Source organism: Patiria miniata, unplaced genomic scaffold (genome assembly GCF_015706575.1).
Source record: "Patiria miniata isolate m_02_andy unplaced genomic scaffold, ASM1570657v1 HiC_scaffold_7, whole genome shotgun sequence".
In the NCBI taxonomy this organism is placed as follows: Eukaryota; Metazoa; Echinodermata; class Asteroidea; order Valvatida; family Asterinidae; genus Patiria; species Patiria miniata.
Window position 1 is genome coordinate 7856582 of NW_024037074.1, and position 22433 is coordinate 7879014.

Genomic DNA, 22433 nt, shown 5'->3' on the forward strand with positions numbered 1-22433 from the left:
TGACAGAATTATCTCGATTTAACTTCTGATTAGCATAATGGTGTTTAATTGCAGATGGTAAATGTGTTACTAGATACAACGCCTTTAATAAATCCCCGTCGTCTGATTGGTGGGTTGTTGATCACGTGGCATTGAATTATTCGTACCAACGTACAGCCCACCCGCACCGCAGAAATGGAAGTTCCATTCCATGGTAAACAGCTCTGACTAATCAGATGACGAGGATTTATTCAGGTGTTGTATAAAACAAATAATGAATGTTTCACACTCGTGCAATGGAAAGAATAATTTCATTCGCTGACAGACAGAATGTTCCTTCGCCTCGTGGAATGGAACATTTTATCTGTCATCTCATCAACTTATTATTACCACTGCAGTCATCAACTGTCATTATTCTTATATTGTTATTCCGTTTTGAATTTCCACCTGTATAGTTTGAAGGCAAATGCATCAATACAATACTTACATTATTAATATTATTATTATCAATACAATATTTTACAGACCAGCAATCATGTCCGATTGAAGTGATCATTTAAACAATGCTGTTAGTGTTCAATATCCCTCAAAGAATAGTTGCCGTCCACAAATTACTGTGATTTTCTGTTTTGATGTGACTTTACACACGTTTAATGATGTACCGGGCCTGTGCTTAGTTCGAGTCTCGTAGCCCGCCCGCCCCCACCTCCGAAAAAAAAATTCAAAATGGCATTTTCTAGTAAAACAAACAGCTTCTTTTTTCAATGAGCCTTCGGGAAAAAAAAAACAGAACAATCCGCCCAGTTTAGTTATGACTATTTTATAACTTTTGAACTGATTTGCTGCCCGACAATCAAGCAAATCTGGTGTGCAGCAGAGCAAAACCAGGTGATGGAAGTCCCTGAAAGAGGGATGCAGACGCTTCACTAGAAAAAAAAAAAGGAAATTGACAATTTGTTGGGAGAATAAAAAATGAAATTTGGTGAAGAGCACGAACAGAACAATTTTTAACATTGTCAATGCCGCTCATATAGCGCCACACGTTGCTGCTTACGTACCAAGGGACTCTTACTCGTGGTACGAAAAGAGAGTTTGGTAGAGACAAGTGGCGGTTCTGGGGGGGGGGGATTTAAGCCCTTCCCCCAAATTTTTTATCTAGCCCCCCCCCCCAAAAAAAATTCCATAATATGTAAGAATGTGACGTACATGCGAACGGTCTCCCCCTGAATAAATAGTCGTGAGAAAGGTGCATTTGTACACTTTTAGTTAATCAGTTATCAGTGCTCCGCCATTGAACATATGGCACGCCCCCCCACCATTGATTTTCGGAGAAAATAACTGGTCTTCTACATTTCAGCACGCCTCCCTGAAAAAAATTGATGGATCCACCTTGCTTTAGCCCCCACAAATATTGGCTTTTAAACCGCGCCTGAGGTGGGCGTGGCCTCTTGTGGTTCACGCCCACATCCGACAGCCGTGTATTCCCAGGGAAGAAATCGTCATTTCTAGAAAAAAAGTCTGAAGATGTGATGAGGTCCGAATGATGCATCGCTCTCTACCTTGACAAGGTCTTTCTTGCGGAGTCTGATGTCAGACAAAAGTCTGACAAATGCCATGCCTGTATTCTAGAATGGATTCTTCCGGGGTATCGGGACTGTCCTTAACCGTTGGCTTCGTTCATTTTTCCCTTGGTATCCTGGATTTGATGTGAGCGTAGGCGGGACCGTCTCCGGTGGAGTCGGTGATGGGGGCTGGAGGCGCGTTCTGCGCACGAGATTTCAACGGCGGCGCGGTCATACCTCGGGGTTGAAAGCGTCGCTGGCTGAAGGGTAACGGCTTGGGTGGGGGTAGCATGGGGGCGAAGCTGGACTGGTGACCACCACTTACATGCGTTATGACATTGGGCACAGTGGGTGACGGAGTGGCTTGAGAGGAGATTGGGCCATCATCGGAAGGAGGCGCGTTCTCCACATGAGATTTCAACGGCGGCGTGGTCATGTCTCGGGGTAGAAAGCGTCGCTGGCTGAAGGGTAACGGCTTGGGTGGGGGTAGCATGGGGGCGAAGCTGGACTGGTGACCACCACTTACATGCGTTATGACATTGGGCACAGTGGGTGACGGAGTGGCTTGAGAGGAGATTGGGCCATCATCGGAAGGAGCAGGGTCTGATAGCAAGCCTGTCGGCTGAGGTGTGGTCATGCTGGTTGTGGATCCTGCTCCCGTGTCGGTCGTCTTTATGCCCAAGCGCTTCTTGATGAAGAACACGACAAGGAAGATAACAAGCCCAGCCAGGATTGGAGCAAAAGCAGCCATCCAAATGTAGGAAGAAGATTCTTGAGAGATGTCGGTAAAGTCAGTGCTGCTGGTCACGAAATGGCCGTCGGGGCAGCCGACGATGGTTACGGATAGCGCTTCGCTGGTCTTGCTCGTGCCAATGGCGCTATACGCCGTACATCTCACCTGCAAATCGTCGTCGTCTTCTTTACAAATCAACAGAGAAATATCCATGTGATCACCCACGATCATGAATCTATCGTCTGTGCTGGCGTCGATCCACTCAGGTTGTGTACCATTTTGAGATTCTGCAACGCGCACGGACCACGACTAGCGCGAATCTGGCAGCACTGCGTCCGCAACGCAATCAAACATCAGTGCCGAGTTTTCCTGCTGAAAACGAACACTGACTGTCTTGATTTCGAACGGATACAAGGTACAGTTCGGTCCGTTATTGATGTCGTTGCCAGCAATACAAGTGAACACTCCAAACTTGTCAGATTCTTTGAGAACATGCTCGATCGTGTAAGACTGTCCCGGGTCTATCTTGAGACTGCGAGTAGAGCCAGGTGTCTTAGGGGGGTACCATGTCAGCTTTGTACGAAGGGGGGCCTCCTCTGGTACTCGACACTTCAACCTGACTGTGTCTCCAACTCGGACACTTGATGATAACATCGTACACTGAGGAGTGGGCGGGTCAACTATGGTCAAATGTCCACATCTTGAAAACTCATTCAGATCAGCAATCTTGCAGGCATAGTACCCTGCGTCACTAAGTTGTACATCGTTGATTTGCAACAGACTGGTGCTTTTACCAAACGTTGAGGAAAATCGTCTGGTGTTTGTAGATGGTACAAGCGATAGAGACCGGCAAGTTGCAATGGTTACAAAGGAACCATGACTGCAACGGGAGCTCGAATATTCCCACTGCGAAACTGAACAGTCGTAGTCTTGGTTAAAGCCGCATCTGAACGTGGCCTGGCCCCAGACCTCTACGGTCAAATTGTCAGGATCGTCCAGAAAAACAGTCGCCTCCGAGAAAGCCACGAGACACAACACGGCAAATGCAATACTGGCCATTTTCCTCGATACATCGAACAGAAATGATTGCATACTGATTGTACCTCGCGTTCTGACTATGGGCGTGTTACACGTTCACAATCAGCAATACTCTTTCCTATTATGAGTTGAATTGAACTTTTGATAAACCCCGCCTCCAATGTAAACTAACAACTATCAAAAGCGGGGAACATGCACTATTTTCAGTTTCGCTTTTGTTGCCCTATAACTTATATGAATCTAAGACAATAAAGTCCTCAGCGTAATATTTCGAAGCTACCTGCCCCGTGTATGCAGCGGGCGATGCGAGCCCTCGTTATAATGTATAAGATTAAGAGCCATCACGTGACACCATCCAAGAACACCATCTTCACTTCAAACTGACCAATGGAACAATACTTGCTCAAAATTCACTATTTAACAGTATCTAGATTATTCGATGGTCGATAGGGTTGTCAAACGGGACTATTTTTTTATTAAAATAATACAAGCTACTGACAGTGATCGATTGCTTCATCGAAACACATAACATGACAAGTAACACATGCAACTGGTACATCTACGGACAAGTCAACTTACACTTTTGCGGCACTGCACAACTTGTACCTTTATACATATTCATTTTGGATAAACGAAAACCACTCGGGTAGAATATGAAACTGTAAGTTTCCACCGAAACACAGTGTCTACAAACAAACTCCAAGAATAAGAAAGTATTTTCCTAAACTGAGAGTTCCCTACATACACAATAACAACCTCCGAAATCAATACCGCCAAGAAAAAAACTTACAATGCAAAAGTCTGTGTGCATGCAATGAGAAGTTTATTTGCTGCCCGACAAGCATTCGAATATGTAGCCCAACGCCAGAAAGCAAAAGCAGGGCTAAGCCCACTTGAAGAGCGTGGAAGACGCTTAACTAGACAAAAACAAATTGTCTTCCTTAAAATAAGACATAGAAATTAAAAGTTCGTTGATAGACAAAAATAATGAATTTAGTGAAGGGCACGAACGATACATAACGGCAAAATGTAACGGTTACAAAGGAACCATGATTGCACTGGGACCTCGAATATAACCACTGAGATGCTGAACAGTAGTCTTGGTTAAAAATGCATCTAAATGTCGCCTGGCTCCCAACCTGGACGGTCAAATTGTCAGGTTCGTCAAGAAAAACAATCACCTCCGAGAAAGCAACGATAAACAACACGGCAAATGCAAAACCGGCCATTTTCCTTAATGAATCAAATGCAAATGATTTCATCAAAGCCCGTGTTCCTGACTTTGACTTATAGCTCTTTCACAGTCAGCATGCGACATTTTCTTTCCCGTTGTGAGATGAATCAGCAGTTGATACTGATCATCTTTACTTTAAACAAACAACTTCAAAAGCGAAACCAAATGCACTGATTGCTTACCTATAAGGTATTAAACAAACGTAAGTTCCGCCATGTTGTGTCCTTTGAGTAAGCGCTTCCCTGAATAATTATTTCAAAAGATAAAAATACATGCTTTTGGAAATGCTCATTCCGTGCACTTTAAAAAGTGCAATGCTGTTAACATTAATACTGTAATCCCTTAGCTATATCCTACATCTACTTTTTTTAGAGACACACTTTTCTTCTGCTTTAAAAAATGTGTTATTTGATAAGGTCTTTCAATAATTTTAAATCTGTATATCAGTGGAAAATCTGGTTAAGTATCAGGAGGTCAATTCAACTCAAAAGAATTACTGTTGAACAAAATTAGTTTCTGTATTTTTGTCTATCTACAAAATGTTACACTGGAAGGTACTATCTTTTATGGATAAGTAGAGTCAACCTCGACTCCATGGGCTGCGTGCGCGTTCCTTCAGGTTGCAGACCAGTAAAGACCCAAAATTGTCTACGCTGACCAAACCACGATAATTAATATTCTTAGATTACTTCTCAGGCAAAATTAAAAGACGATTTGCATGTCCTCGAATTATTTGCCTATAGAGTAAAGGATTGTGAGCTTGTCGATGACTGCAAGCTATTATTTCCCTGAAATTTGGAGGAAATTGGTCCCTTAAATGCTCCATTTTTGCATTAGAGCGTATATGTGCTATTTTCCATGGCGATGGCTTCATAATCTATGGGTGATCATCTTTGGACGGAATTTTTTTCCAAAAGTTATCAGTTTACCCACAATAATTGAAGATAAAATTAAAGATGATGAAATAAGCCTTAATCTGATGAGTGTCTCAAACACCATGGAGAGTTGAGAGAATTTTGTCCTGATTTTTTGAAGTGGGGTATATTTATCACTGGTGTCTTATGCAGTTTATTTAGTGTTCTGCATACTTCATAGCTAAGATCGCGCAAGGAATGGTTACGAACCAGCATGGCGCAGCAAGTTCGTAACCATGAGAACAAGGTTGAAGTACAGCATCATACAGCGACCCCTCAGAGGGCAGCATTCATCTCCATGTACTCGCTGTTTGCAGTAGGACCTCGGTTGGCATCACGCCTTGGTATCTCATACCCATCATCTAAGACAATACTAAGATCCTGCTCTCCTCCGTTGCGAGTTCCAGAGTCCTCCTGAGTATCCAGGACCCTCCTCCGTGTACACATGAAGCAGATGATGAGCAATCCACCAACAGAAGTAACTGACAATCCACCGATACCAATCCACAAGTAAGGAGGTTCCTGGGAGTCTTCGTCACCACCAGACGTGTTGTTGGTCACGAAATGGTCGTCGGGGAAGGGGATGATAGTTAGAGCGTCGCTGGTCTTGCTCGTGCCAATGGCGCTGTAGGCCGTACATCTCACCTGCAAACCATCATCGTCTTCTCCAGGAATCATCAGAAGAAATCTTGCCTGATCACCGACGATCATGAATCTATCGTCCGTGCTGGCATCGATCCACTCAGGTTGTGTACCGTTTGGAAATTCAGCGACTCTCACGGACCACGCGTAGCGCGTATCTGGCAGCGCGGCGTCCGCCACGCATTCAAACATCAGTGCCCATTTTTCACCTGACTTTTCCTGCTGAAAACGAACACTGACTGTCTTGATTTCGAACGGATACAAGGTACAGTTCGGTCCGTTATTGATATCGTTGCCAGCAATACAAGTGGACACTCCGAACTTGTCAGATTCTTGGAGAACATGCTCGATCGTGTAAGACTGTCCCGGGTCTATCTTGAAACTGCGAACGGAGCTGGCTGTCTCAGGCGGGTGCCATGACAGCTTTGTACGGGTGAGAGCCTCCTCTGGTACTCGACACTTCAACCTGACTGTATCTCCTACTCGGACACTTGATGATAACATCGTACACTGAGGAGTGGGCGGTTCAACTACAGTCAAATGTCCACATCTTGAAAACTCATTCAGATCAGCAATCTTGCAGGCATAGTACCCTGCGTCACTAAGTTGTACATCGTTGATTTGCAGCAGAGTGGTGCTTTTACCAAACGTTGAGGAAAATCGACTGGTGTCAAAAGATGGTACAAGCGATACAGACCGGCAAGTTACAATGGTTACAAAGGAACCATGACTGCACTGGGAGCTCGAATATAGCCACTGTGATGCTGAACAGTCGTAGTCTTGGTGAAAGCCGCATATAAATGTCGCCTGGCCCCCGACCTCTACGGTGAAATTGTCAGGATCATCCACGAAAACGGTCGCCTCCGAAAAAGCAACGAGGCACAACGCAGCAAATGCAATACCGGCCATTTTACTTGATGAATTAAATGAAAATGATTTCATACAAGTTCGTGTTCCTGACTTTTGACTGATTTTACTTTCACTAGTCAGCATTTGACACTTGTTTCCTGTTGTGAGGTGAATCAGCAATTGATACAGATTATCTTCATTTTAAACAAACAACTTACAAAGCAAACAAACCCATCATTTTAGTTGTGTTGATCTCCCTAAAAATGTATTAAACACTTCCGTTAATATTACAAGTTTGTGCCGAGTCCCAGGCAACAATCAAGCCTACATAAATGCAGTTACGAGCGACAAAGCGACCAACAATTTTCGATTTTCTCCCAAAAACAGTATTTTCCTTCGATCTCTGAATTTCAACGAATGCAGTGCTGTTTCCTTACTACTTTTTGGTCACTAGGGGAAACATGAGATTCATCCGAATAAAGCCACAAGACACAACACGGCAAATGCAATACTGGCCATTTTCCTCGATAAATCGAACAGAAATGATGTCATACTGATTGTACCCCGCGTTCTGACTATGGGCGTGTTACACGTTCACAATCAGCAATACTCTTTCCTATTATGAGTTGAATTGAGCACTTGATAAACCCTGCCTCCAATGTAAACTAACAACTTTCAAAAGCGGGGAACATGCACTATTTTCAGTTTCGCTGTTGTTGCCCTATAACTTACATGAATCTCAAACAATAAAGTCCTCAGCGTAATATTTCGAAGCTACCTGCCCCGTGTATGCAGCGGGCGATGCGAACCCTCGTTATAATGTATAAAATTAAGAGCCATCACGTGACATTATCCAAGAACACCATCTTCACTTCAAACTGACCAACGGAACAAGACTTGATCAAAATTCACTATTAAACAGTATTTAGATTAATCGATGGTCAAATATATAGGGTTGTCAAACGGGAGATTCAATGAATAAAATAATACAAGCTGCTGACAGTGATCGATTGCTTCATCGAGACAAATAACATGCCAAGTAGTACATGCAACTGGTACATCTACGGACAAGTCAACTTACACTTTTGCGGCACTGCACAACTTGTACCTTTATACACATTTATTTTGGACAAACGAAAACCACTCGGGCAGAAAATGAAACTGTAAGTTTCCACTGCAACACAGTCATGGGCGTCGCCAGGATTTGTTCTAGAGGGGGACAAAAATTTTTTTTGCCAAAAAATGCATGTATTTCTCAAAACATTTTCGATTTATCAGTTTTAGTTGGGGCAGGGACATTTTGCCCCCCCCCCCCCAACTCATTAAATTTACACCACTTTGTCTTCGCGCCTCTTTTTCTTTTCTTTTTTTTTTCTTTTTTTCTTGCTTTTTTTTTTTTTTTTTTTTTTTTTGCTTTTCCAGGGGGGGGGGGGGCAAGTGCCCCCCTTGCCCCCCCCTCGCGACGCCCATGAACACTGTCTACAAACAAACTTCAAGAATAAGTATTTTACCAAACCGAGCGCTGCCTACATACACAATAACAACCTCTGAAATCAAAACTGCCTAAAAAAACCTACGATGCAAAAGTCAGTGTGCATGCAATTGAAGAAGATTATTCGCTGCCCAATAATCAGTAGAATATTTTGCCCACCAGACGCGCAAAAGCAGGGCTAAGCCCACTAAAAGAGCATTGAAGATGCTTAACTAGACAAAAAATGTGTTGTTTTCCTTAAAATAAGACATAGAAGACATAGAAATTGAAAATTCGTTGAGAGAGAAAAATAATGAATTTAGTGATGAGCACGAACGATACATAACGGCAAAATGTATCGATTACAAACTAACCACGATTTTCTTTATTTGATTTGATTTTATTTCTGTGCTTTCTGACACATAGTATGTCAACCATATAAACTAAATATAAATGAAGTAAACAATTCAAAAGAAATAAATGAGCAAAAATAATGAAATGAAAATTCAAATAAATTAAATTAATATAAAATCTGAAAAATAAAGAAGAATGCACGGAGGCATTTTCTAGAAGCCAAAGCTTGTACAGAAATGCCTTGTGCAAACAGTTTATAACCTCCAAAACACATAGAGATTCACGAAAAATGTACACTTTGACAAAAACACGCAATGGGAACTCGAATATAACCACTGAGATGCTGAATAGTAGTAGTTAAAATTGCATCTTAATGTCGCCTGGCCCTCGACCTCGACGGTCAAATTGTCAGGTTCGTCCAGAAAAGAAAACTAGTCGCCTCCGAGAAAGCCACAATACATAACACGGCAAATAAAAAACCGGACATTTTCCTTTATGAATCAAATGCAAATGATTTCTTTACAGCTCGTGTTCCTGGATTTTGATTTATTTCTCTTTCACAATCAGCATGCGACATTTTCTTTCCCGTTGTGAGATGAATCAGCAGTTGATACTGATCATCTTTAATTTAAACAAACAACTTCAAAAGCGAAAACAAATGCAATCATTTTAGCTGCATTGCTCACCCTATAAATGGTCTTAAACAAACATAAGTTCCGCCATGTTGTTACCTTTGAGTAAGCGCTTCCCTTAATAATTATTTCAAAAGATAAAAATACATGTTTTTGGAAATGCTAATTCCGTGCACTTTGAAAAGTGTAATGCTATTAACATTAATACTGGTGGTCTTTGCTGTATCCTACATCTACTTTTTTTACAGACACACTTTTCTTCTGCTTTCAAAAATGCGTTATTTGAGAGTGTCTTTCAATTATACTGATACTAAATCTGTATATCAGTGGAAAATCTGGTATAAGCCTTAATCTGACGAGTGTCTCAAACACCTTGGAAAGTTGAGGGATTTTTGTCCCTGATTTTTTTAAGTGGGGTATATTTATCACTGGTGTCTTAGGCAGTTTATTTACTGTTCTGCATACTTCATGTTTAAGATCGCGCAAGGCATGATGGGAAACAACATGAAACAGTAAGTTCGTAACCATTCGAACAAGGTTGAAGTACAGCATCATACAGAGACCCCTAGATGGCAGCATTCATCTCCTCGTACTCGCTGTTTGCAGTAGGACCTCGGTTGGCATCAAGCCTAGGTATCTCATACCAATCATCTAAGACAATACTAAGATCCTGCCCTCCTCCGTCGGGAGCTCCAGGGTCCTCCTGATCATCCAGTACCCTCCTCCGTGTACACATGAAGCAGACAATGAGCAATCCACCAACAGAAGTAATTGACAATCCACTACTAATACCAATCCACAAGTAAGGAGGTTCCGGAGAGTCTTCGTCACTACCAGACGTGTTGTTGGTCACGAAATGGTCATCGGGGAAGGGGATGATAGTCAAAACTTCGCTTGTCTTGCTCGTGCCAATGGTGCTGTAGGCCGTACACCTGACCTGCAAACCATCGTCGTCTTGTCTAGGAGTCGGCAGAAGAAATCTCATCTGATCACCGACGATCACGAATCTATCGTCCGTGCTGGCATCAATCCACTCAGGTTGTGTACCGTTTCGAAATTCAGCAACTCTCAAGGACCACGAGTAGCGCGTATCTGGCAGTGCTGCGACCGCCACGCATTCAAACATTAGTGCCCATTTTTCAACTGACTTTTCCTGCTGAAAACGAACATTGACTGTCTTGATTTCGAATGGATACAAGGTACAGTTCGGTCCGTTGTTGATGTCGTTGCCAGCAATACAAGTGAACACTCCGAACTTGTCAGATTCTTGGAGAACACGCTCGATGGTGTAAGACTCTGTCGGGTCTGTCTTGAGACTGCGAATGGAGTCGAGTGGCATAGGCGGGTACCATGTCAGCTTTGTACGGACGAGGGCCTCCTCTGGTACTCGACACATCAACCTGACTGTGTCTCCTACTCGGACACTTGATGTTAACATCGTACACTGAGGAGTGGGCGGGTCAACTACATTCAAATATCCACATCTTGAAAACTCCTTCAGATCAGCAATCCTGCAGGCATAGTACCCCGCATCACTAGGTTGTATATCGTTGATTTGCAGCAGAGTGGTACTTTTACCAAATGTTGAGGAAAATCGACTGGTGTCCATAGATGGTACAAGCGATACAGACCGGCAAGTTGCTATTGTTACAAAGGAACCATGACTGCACTGGGAGCTCCAATATACCCACTGTGATGCTGAACAGTCGTAGTCTTGGATAAAGTCGCATCTAAATGTCGCCTGGCCCCCAACCTCGACGGTCAAATTGTCAGGATCATCCACGAAAACGGTCGCCTCCGAGAAAGCCACGAGACACAACACGGCAAATGCAATACCGGCCATTTTACTTGATGAATCAAATGGAAATGATTTCATGAAAGCTCGTGTTCCTGACTTTTGACTGATTTTATTTTCACTTGTCAGCATGCGACATTTTCTTTCCTGTTGTGAGGTGAATCAGCACATTAATATATCATCTTATTTTAAACAAACAACTTACAAAGCAAACAAACCAATCATTTTAGTTGTGTTGATCTCCCTGAAAATGTATTTAACACTTCCGTTATTATTATAAGTTTGTGCCGATTCCCAGGCAACAGTCAAGCCTACATAAATGCATTTACGAGCGACAAAGCGACCGACAATTTCCGCTTTTCTCCCATTAGTTAACAATATTTTCCTTTGATCTCTGACTTTCAACGAATGCAGTGCTGTTTCCTTACTACTTTTTGGTCACCAGGAGAAACATGAGATTCATCGGACTAATGTAAGATTCGCCACTTTTTATAGACAAATCCGGACACGTGATCAATGGACACTCACGACGCCCCCTTCAATAGAGAAACCATTGTGACACGCTACTGTACAAAACCAATATCTGGTCAATAGCTAGCACAATGCTTTTGTCATTGATGGGGGCCTGCGTGATGGAATTGATAGCGTGCCCGGTTTGTTTTATAACTTATAAAAGTTCCAAATATGCAAGCATGACATTACCTTTTGCACTGTTACACTTTATTTACAGAACTACCTTGCGATGTTTACAATCTTTATTATTCCTGTCATTTAATCAACTAGTTTTAATTTCTGTTAGTCATGCTTTATGATATACTGACGGCCATCAATCCCTAAAGGTAAAAATGAAAGTGCTTGACAGAATTATCTCGATTTTACTTCTGATTAGCAAAATGGTGTTTAATTACAGATGGTAAATGTGTTCAATGTAGAGATTCACGAAAAATGTACACTTTGACAAAAACACGCACTGGGACCTCGAATATAACCACTGAGATGCTGAATAATAGTAGTTAAAAATGCATCTTAATGTCGCCTGGCCCTCGACCTAGACGGTCAAATTGTCAGGTTCGTCCAAAAAAAACTAGCCGCCTCCGATAAAGCCACGATACACAACACGGCAAATAAAAAACCGGACATTTTCCTTTATGAATCAAATGCAAATGATTTTTTTAAAGCTCGTGTTCCTGGCTTTTGATTTATTTCTCTTTCACAATCAGCATGCGACATTTTCTTTCCCGTTGTGTGATGAATCAGCAGTTGATACTGATCATCTTTAGTTTAAACAAACAACTTCAAAAGCGAAAACAAATGCAATCATTTTAGCTGCATTGCTCACCCTATAAATTGTAATAAACAAACGTAAGTTCCGCCATGTTGTGTTCGTATGAGTAAGCGCTTCCCTGAATAATTATTTCAAACGATAAAAAAACATGCTTTTGGAAATGCTAATTCCGTGCACTTTAAAAAATGTAATGCTGTTAACATTTATACTGTAGGCCCTTTGCTGTAGCCTACATCTACTCTTTTTACAGACACACTTTTCTTCTGCTTTAAAAAATGTGTTATTTGAGAGTGTCTATCAAATATACTGATATTAAATCTGTATATCAGTGGAAAATCTGGTTAAGCATCAGGAGGTCAATCAGTGGCATAACCAAGGGGGGGGGGCGTGGGGGGGGGGGCGATCCCCCATGAAACCTTGTCACCCCCAGTCGCCCCCCCCCCTCTGAAATTTTGAGTTTCTAAACAAATTATCATTGATCTACATGACCCCCCCCCCATGAAATGTTCCAGCCCCCCAGCGCCCCCTCCCCCTCCCCACACTGAAAAATTCCTGGCTACGCCACTGAGGTCAATTCAACTCCAAAGAATTACTCTTGAACGAAATTAGTTTTCGTACCTTTTTTTCTATCTACAAAATGTTAACCTGGAAGGTACTATCTTGTATGGATAAGTAGAGTCAACCTCGACTCCATGGGCTGCGTGCGCGTTCCTTCAGGATGCAGACCAGTAAAGACCCAAATTGACTACGCTGACCAAACCACGAGTATTATTATTATTAGATAACTTCTCAGGCAAAATTAAAAGACGATTTGCATGCCCTCGAATTATTTGCCGATAGAGCAAAGGACTGCGAGCTTGTCGAGGACTGCAATATAGCATTTCGCTGATATTTGGAGGAAATTGGTTTCTTAAAAGTAAAATTTTTGCAATGTAGCATAGGTATCATTTTTTTATGGCGATGGGCTTCATATTTAATGGGTGATCATCTTTGGATAGAAATTTCTCCAAAACGTTATCGGTTTACCCACAAAAATTGAAGGTAAATATAAAGACGATGAGATAAACCTTCATCTGATGAGTGTCTCAAACACCTTGGAGAGCTGAGAGAATTTTGTCCTGATTTTTTGAAGTGGGGTTTATTTATCACTGGTGTCTTATGCAGTTTATTTACTGTTCTGCATACTTCATATTTAAGATCGCACGAGGCATGGAGGGAACCAACATGGTGCAGCAAATTCATACAGCGACCCCTCAGAGGGCAGCATTCAACTCCATGTACTCGCTGTTTGCAGTAGGACCTCGGTTGGCATCACGCCTTGGTATCTCATACCCATCATCTAAGACAATACTAAGATCCTGCCCTCCTCCGTCGGGAGCTCCAGAGTCCTCCTGATTATCCAGTGCCCTCCTCCGTGTACACATGAAACAGATGATGAGGAATTCACTAATAGAAGTAACTGACAATCCACCGATACCAATCCACAAGTAAGGCGGTTCCTGAGAGTCTTCATCACAACCAGACGTGTTGTTGGACACGAAATGGCCGTCGGGGCAGCCCACGATGGTTACGGATAGCACTTCGCTCGTCTTGCTTGTACCAATGGCGGTGTATGCCGTACATCTCACCTGCAAATCGGCGTCGTCTTCTTTGCAAGTCAACAGAGAAATATTCATGTGATCACCGACGATCATGAATCTATCGTCCGTGCTGGCATCTATCCACTCAGGTTGTGTACCATTTTGAAATTCTGCAACGCTCACGGACCACGAGTAGCGCGTATCTGGCAGTGCTGCATCCGCGACGCATTCCAATGTCATTGCCGATTTTTCACCAGATTTTTCCTGCTGAAAACGAACACTGACTGTCTTGATTTCGAACGGATACAAGGTGCAGTTCGGTCCATTATGGATGTCGTTGCCAGCAATACAAGTGAACACTCCAAACTTGTCAGATTCTTTGAGAACATGCTCGATCGTGTAAGACTGTCCCGGGTCTATCTTGAAACTGCGAACGGAGCTGGCTGTCTCAGGCGGGTGCCATGACAGCTTTGTACGGGTGAGAGCCTCCTCTGGTACTCGACACTTCAACCTGACTGTATCTCCTACTCGGACACTTGATGATAACATCGTACACTGAGGAGTGGGCGGTTCAACTACAGTCAAATGTCCACATCTTGAAAACTCATTCAGATCAGCAATCTTGCAGGCATAGTACCCTGCGTCACTAAGTTGTACATCGTTGATTTGCAGCAGAGTGGTGCTTTTACCAAACGTTGAGGAAAATCGACTGGTGTCAAATGATGGTACAAATGGTACAGACCGGCAAGTTGCTATGGTAACAAAGGAACCATGACTACACTGGGAGCTCGAATATACCCACTGTGATGCTGAACAGTCGTAGTCTTGGTAAAAGCCGCATCTAAATGTCGCTTGGCCACCGACCACTACGATCAAATTGTCCGGTTCGTCTAGAAAAACAGTCGCCTCCGAAAAAGCCAGGAGACACAACACGGCAAATGCAATACCGGCCATTCTGCTTGATATATCATATGGAAATGATTTCATAAAAGCTAGTGCTCCTGGTTTTTGACTGATATTACTTTCACTTGTCAGCTACATTATATCTTTTCCTACTGTAGGCTGAATCAAGCACGTGAAACTAATCCCTTTACTTTCAATTTAAACTACGTGTTTCAAAAGCGAAAACAAAATGCAATCTTTTTGGATGTACTGATCACTCAATAAGGTATTATACAAACGTTATTTCCTCAGTGTAGAAATGTAGTTTATGCATTCGTTTTAACAAGCTCTCGAAATTCTCTAAACACATCAGACCAAAATAGTTATGTAGCTTGGAAATGCTTTTCTGTGTGTTTTTAAAATTTCCTGCTTTTAAAATTTACTCAATCATACATCGACCTTTTTACAGACACAATTTTCTTTTCCAGCTTTTTACAAATGTACTATCTGCAAATGCCTTTCAATTACACGCGCTGCATGCAACGGATATTAAAGCTGTATCATTGGTTATTTGGTTAGCAAGGAGCTTGCTTCAGATTGCTGCTGAACGAACAAAATGTTACACAGGAAGGTATTATCTTTGAAAGTAGAGTCAACCTCAACTCCATGGACCGCGTGTTCGTTCCTTTAGGTGGCAGGCCAGTAAATAAACCCAAATACTATTGTCTACGCCGGTTAAATCACGATTTGCATGCCCTCAAATTCTTTGCTATTAGAGCTTTTTGTGGGCGGGAACTTGAGGACTATTAAAAACAATAAAGAATGGTGGAAGCCGTGAACAGGACTGCAAGCTCTTCTTTGCGTGAAATATGGAGGACGGGCCCTTAAGGCATCCTTTTCATAATGGCGATGTGCTTTAGGATTGCTAGCGGTGACCATCTTGAATGGAAATTTCTCCCAAAATATCATCAGATTACACCAAAAACATTGAACAGAAATGAAAGGTGATTAAACATACTCAAGGGCCTAATTTGATATGTCTCTCACACCTTGGGGAGTTCCGAGTATTTTTCCCCGATTTTTGGAAGTCTGCGTATATTTATCACTGGGTTCTTAGACAGTTTATTTACTGTACTGCAATCTTCACTTTAAGATCGCGCAAGGCATGGTACGAAACAACATGGCGCAGCAAGTTCGTACCCATGGGAACGGGGTTGAAGTACAGCATCATACAGCGATCCCTAGAGCATTCATTTCCATGTACTCGCTGTTTACAGTAGAACCCTGATTGTTATCAAGCCTTGGTATCTCATACTCATCATCTAAGACGATACTAAGATCCTGATCTCCTCCGGCGGGAGTTCCAGAGTCCTCCTGATTGCCCAGTACGCTCCTCCGTGTACACATAAAGCAGATGATGAGGAATCCTCCAACAGAAGTAACTGACAATCCACCGATACCAATCCACAAGTAAGGAGGTTCCTGGGAGTCTTCGTCACCACCAGACGTGTTGTTGGTCACGAAATGGACGTCAGGGAAGGGGACGATAGTTAGAGCGTCGCTGGTCTTGCTCGTGCCAATGGCGGTGTAGGCCGTACATCTCACCTGCAAACCATCATTGTCTTGTCCAGGAATCAACAGAAGAAATCTTGTCTGATCGCCGACGATCACAAATCTGTCGTCCGTGCTGGCATCGATCCACTCAGGTTGTGTACCGTTTTGAAATTCAGCAACGCTCACGGACCACGAGTAGCGCGTATCTGGCAACGCTGCGTCCGCGACGCATTCAAACATCAATGCCGATTTTTCCTGCTGGAAACGAACACTGACTGTCTTGATTTCGAACGGATACAAGGTACAGTTCGGCCCGTTATTGATGTGGTTGCCAGCAATACAAGTGAACACTCTGAACTTGTCAGATTCTTGGAGAACACGCTCGATGGTGTAAGACTGTCCCGGATCTGCCTTCAGACTGCGAGTGGAGCCGGGTGTCTTAGGCGGGTGCCATGTCAGCTTTGTACGGAGGGGAGCCTCCTCTGGTACTCGACCCATCAACCTGACTGTGTCTCCTACTCGGACACTTGATGATAACATCGTACACTGAGGAGTGGGTGGGTCAACTATGGTCAAATGTCCACATCTTGAAAACTCGTTCAGATCAGCAATCCTGCAGGCATAGTACCCTGCGTCACTAAATTGTACATCGTTGATTTGCAGCAGAGTGATACTTTTACCAAACGTTGAGTTAAATCGTCTGGTGTCTATAGATGGTACAAGCGTTAGAGACCGGCAAGTAAAAATGGTTACGAAGGAATCATGACTGCACTGGGAGCTCGAATAAAGCCACTGTGATGCTGAACAGGCGTAGTCTTGGTTAAAGTCGCATCTAAATGTCGCCTGGCCCCCGACCTCTACCATCAAATTGTCAGGTTCGGCCAGAAAAACAGTCGCCTCCGAGAAAGCCACGAGACACAACACGGCAAATGGAATACCGGCCATTGTCCTTGATGAATCAAATGGAAATGATTTCATAAAAGTTCGTGTTCCTGGCTTTTGATTTTTGTACTTTCACAGTCAGCATTTCGTACTTTTATTCCTGTTGTGAGCTGAATCAGCTATTGATACTGATCATCTTCAGTTCAAACAAACAACTTCCAAAGCGAAAACAAATGCAATTATTTTAGTTGTGTTGATCACCATAAAAGGTATTACACACTTCTGTTAGCATTACAAGTTTGTGCCGAGTTCTATATATAGTATAGGCCACAGTCAAGCCTACATTGTAGCTCGTATTCGCATGTATACATGCGAATACGAGCTACAAAGCGACCAAATTGTTTCACTTTTAACTCATTAAGCCAACTTTTTTTGTTCGATGTCAGACTTTCAATGAATGCAGTGCTTTTTTCTGACTCTTTTTGGTCACTTGAACGAATATGCATGAGATTCATCGGAACAATGTCAGATTCATATCTTTTTATAGGCGATTCCGGACACGTGATCACTGTACACTCATGAGGCCCCCTTCAATGGAGAAAGCATTGTGCATGCTATTGTATAAAACACTACACCATGACGGCTTATCTGGGCAATAAACGCAATGCTTTCGCCATTGAATGGGGCCTTCGTGATGGAATTGATAGCGTGCGCAGTTTGGTTTATAGCTTTCAAAAGTCCCTCATATGCAAAGCATGACGTTACTTAGAATGTACATTCACCTTTGGCACTGCTACACTTTATATACAGAACTACCTCATCATATTCACATAGGCCTAGATGTATAATTCCTGTCATTTAATCCGTTGGTTTTTGTTTTTGTTTAGTCATACTTTATGGAACTGAAGGTCATAAATCGCTGAGGTGAAAGTGAAAGTCCTTGACAGAACTATGTCACTTGTTATCAACAAAATTGTGTTGAACTGCAGATGGTGAATGTTTGGGGAAAAAACGTTGTGTATACAGTTGAAAGCAATTGCAGTGATAAAATACTTTAAGACATTTTAAAGACAAAAAAACGTGTTCAAATGAACTGATCATTTACAAAATGATTTCACGGTGCTCAAATCCCTCAGAGGATAGTTGCCAAAACTTTTTGTACATCGTCTGTGCTTAGTTCGAGTTTCATAGCCCCAAGGAAGAACAACTTTTATAATGATATTTTTTTTGTAAAACACTTTTAACTTTCAATGAGACATCGGGAGATAAACAAGAATCTGCCAAGTTTAGTTAAAACTATTTTACCACTTTCTAATTATTTGCTGCCCAGCAATAGGCTTATGTAGGCGAATATTCTGTGCACTACACCGGAGCAAGAGCAGAGGAAACACACTTTTAAGGTTTTGTTTTAGCTAAAATAATACAGAAAAATTGAAAATTCGTTGGGAGAGAAACAAATGGAATTTAGTGAAGAGCACTAACAGAATAATGAAGTTTTAAGCATTTTCAATAACACACACAGCATAGGGCTGAACCAAACGTGGCTGGTTACGAACGGAAGAGTTCTTACTCGTGTTAAGTAGAGAGTAGGTGGGTGTGGCCTCTTGTGATTCACGCCCACCTCCGACAGCCTGGTATTCAGGAATTGTGATGGAGCCTTTCGGGGTATCAGAGTTTTCCTTGACCGATGGCTGAGTTGATATTCTCCTGGGTATCCTCGGTTGCATGTGATCGTAGGCGGGACAGTCTTCGGTGGAGTGGGTGATGGAGGCCGGAGGCACTTTCTTACTCGTGTTAAGTAGAGAGTAGGTGGGCGTGGCCTCTTGTGGTTCACGCCCACCTCCGACAGCCTGGTATTCAGGAATTGTTATGGAGCCTTCCTGGGTATCAGGGTTGTCCTTAAACATTGGCTGCGTTGATTTGCGGGGCGGTAACCTCGGTTTGGACCTGAGACTCTGTGACCTCTGGCAGGGTTTGATGCACTCGTAGGCGGGACCGTCTCCAGTGAAGTCGGTGATGGGGGCTGGAGGCGCGTTCTGCCCACGAGATTTCAACGGCGGCGCGGTCATACCTCGGGGTTGAAAGCGTCGCTGGCTGAAAGGTAACGGCTTGGGTGGGGGTAGCATGGGGGCGAAGCTGGACTGATGACCACCACTTATCTGCGTTGTGACATTTGCCATAGTGGTTGACAGAGTGGCTTGTGAGGAGATTGGGCCATCATCGGAAGGAGTAGGGTCTGATAGCAAGCCTGTCTGCTGAGGTGTGGTCATGCTGGTTGTGGATCCTGCTCCCGCGTCGGTCGTCTTTCTGCCCAAGCGCTTCTTGATGAAGAACACGAGAAAGAAGATAACAAGCACTGCAAAGGTTGAAGCAAAAGCAGCCATCCAAATGTAGGGAGAAGATTCATTGATGTCGGCGCAGTCAGTGTTGTTGGTCACGAAATGGCCGTCGGGGCAGCCGACGATGGTTACGGATAGCGCTTCGCTCTTCTTGCTCGTGCCAATGGCACTGTACGCTGTACATCTTACCTGCAAACCATCGTCGTCTTCTCCAGGAATCATCAGAAGAAATCTCGTCTGATCACCGACGATCACGAATCTATCGTCTGTGCCGGCATCGATCCACTCAGGTTGTGTACCATTTGGAAATTCAGCAACGCTCACGGACCACGAGTAGCGCGTATCTGGCAGCGCTGCGTCCGCGACGCATTCAAACATCAGTACCGATATTTCACCTGACTTTTCCTGCTGAAAACGAACACTGACTGTCTTGATTTCGAACGGATACAAGGTACAGTTCGGTCCGTTATTGATGTCGTTGCCAGCAATACAAGTGGACAATATGAACTTGTCAGATTCTTGAAGAACACGCTCGATGGTGTAAGACTGTCCCGGGTTTACCTTCAGACTGCGAATGGAGCCGGCCGGTGTCTTAGGCGGTCGCCATGTCAGCTTTGTACGGAGGGGAGCCTCCTCTGGTACTCGACACATCAGCCGGATTGTGTCTCCAACTCGGACACTTGATGATAACATCGTACACTGAGGAGTGGGCGGGTCAACTACAGTCAAATATCCACATCTTGAAAACTCGTTCAGATCAGCAATCCTGCAGGCATAGTACCCTGCGTCACTAAGTTGTACATCGTTGATTTCCAGCAGAGTGATACTGTTACCAAACGTTGAGGAAAATCGACTGGTATTTGTAGATGGTACAAGCGATACAGACCGGCAAGTTGCTATGGTTATAAAGGAACCATGATTGCACTGGGAGCTCCAATATAGCCACTGGGAAGCAGAACAGTCGTATTCTTGGTTAAAGTCGCATCTAAATATCGCTTGGCCCCCAACCTCTACGGTCAAATTGTCAGGATCATCCACGAAAACAGTCGCCTTCGAGAAAGCCACGAGACACAATGCAGCCAATGCAATACCGGCCATTTTCCTTGATGAGTCAAATAGAAATGATTTTACACAAGCTTGCGCTCCTGGCTTTTGACTTGTTTCATTTTCACAGTCAGCATGTGATACTTGTTTCCTGTTGCAAGATAATTCAGCAATTGATACTGATCACCTTCAATTCAAACAAACAACTTCAAAAGCGAAAACAAAATGCAATTATTTTAGTTGTACTGATGACCCCAGAAGGTAATGTCCGCAGAGTACAATATAGTTTGTTTTAATAAGCGTTCACATTTCTCTGAACAGTTATTTCATGAGAACAAAATAAATTACGTGTCCTCGGAATTTCCGTGTGTTTTTAAAATTTACTGCTTTAAATCTTAATCCTGGCAGCTGATTGCTCAGTCCTATATCGATAATTTTACAGGCGAATTTTTTGTTCCAGCTATTTAAACATGAGACTTACTTGCAATTAAAGACGCTGCAACGGATATTAAAGCTGTATCCGCTCCGGTCGCGATCTCCAGCAAGTGCAGTTAAGTCACCTTGGCGGTAGATTGCGCTAGTATACACAACATGAATCAAATTCAGTCTTGTCAAGTTTTACCCTCTGACCTGATAAATTCCGAGCATACATCATGCGCTCGCATGGCTGCATTGAAGAAAACAAAGCCCAGACTTGGACAAAGACTACACACATACTGGACCATCAATACCGGATGGGCCCATTTTTTTTTTGGGGGGGGGGATATTCGCTATTAAATATCTGATTAACAACATTTATATTTCCCACTAGGTTCATAAATTTAGGTGATAGTTCTTTTCATTGTGATCAATTTATTATTTTTCACGTTGTCCTCCTTTCTGTTTCGTATTGACAATCGAGCTTACAATTCTCAATAATTTTGTTCACTCACTATTGAAAATCAATATAGTTATGCGGGTTATACAAGCTTATGACAACCTTAAAAATCTATTGTAGGTAGAGTTCAACACCTGCACGCTATATTACTGCTTATTATCCTCCAGTACCACTTGCACCTAAAATAGTCACTATTATAATCTATTTCTGGTTACATCATCAAAGTAAGTTTTCAAAATCCTACGATTGGAATGCGATGTCGCCCTTGAATAAACCTGTCATTCGCTACTCGTGAGTTGGTATTGGTTTTCAGCCTGGTAAGGTAACGATCGACCCGCTGGATGTTAACGCAAACCAAGCTCTTTCAACTAATAGCTCATGACAAAATTATCACAAAATGTACAGGTGTGTTGGCCAGATAAGGTAGATAAAATATGAGGGCGCAATTTAGTTTGTAAAAACTCTTCGAGCAAGCTGGGACGCGAACTGTAGTTATCATAGTAAGTTTGACAAACTTCGCTCTAGCGAAAGATGGTTGGATAGACTAGGCGACTATTAATCGTACCAATGGGCACGGTTGCATCGCTGGTTACCAATAGCCGTGCACGTCACAATGCACAGCAGAAGGCCATGCAGTACCATGCTTTTAGTTTTTTTGGTTGATGTTGACATATTGACCATTGTTTGACCATCGTTTGATTAGAGACAATCGCACGTTGCTATTAGTGCGCAGGCGCAAATTGCTATTAGTGCGCAGGCGCAAGTTGCGTCACGAATCAATCACAAG

At 43.0% G+C, this 22433-nt stretch overlaps 1 protein-coding gene across 1 annotated transcript; it reads right to left on the reverse strand.

Moving 5' to 3' along the window:
* Positions 1-13741: 13741 nt before the first annotated feature.
* Positions 13742-15022, reverse strand: LOC119744343. The gene has a single exon (XM_038220216.1). It carries the CDS (start codon positions 15020-15022, stop codon positions 13742-13744), a length of 1281 nt encoding a protein of 426 aa, XP_038076144.1.
* Positions 15023-22433: the final 7411 nt, after the last annotated feature.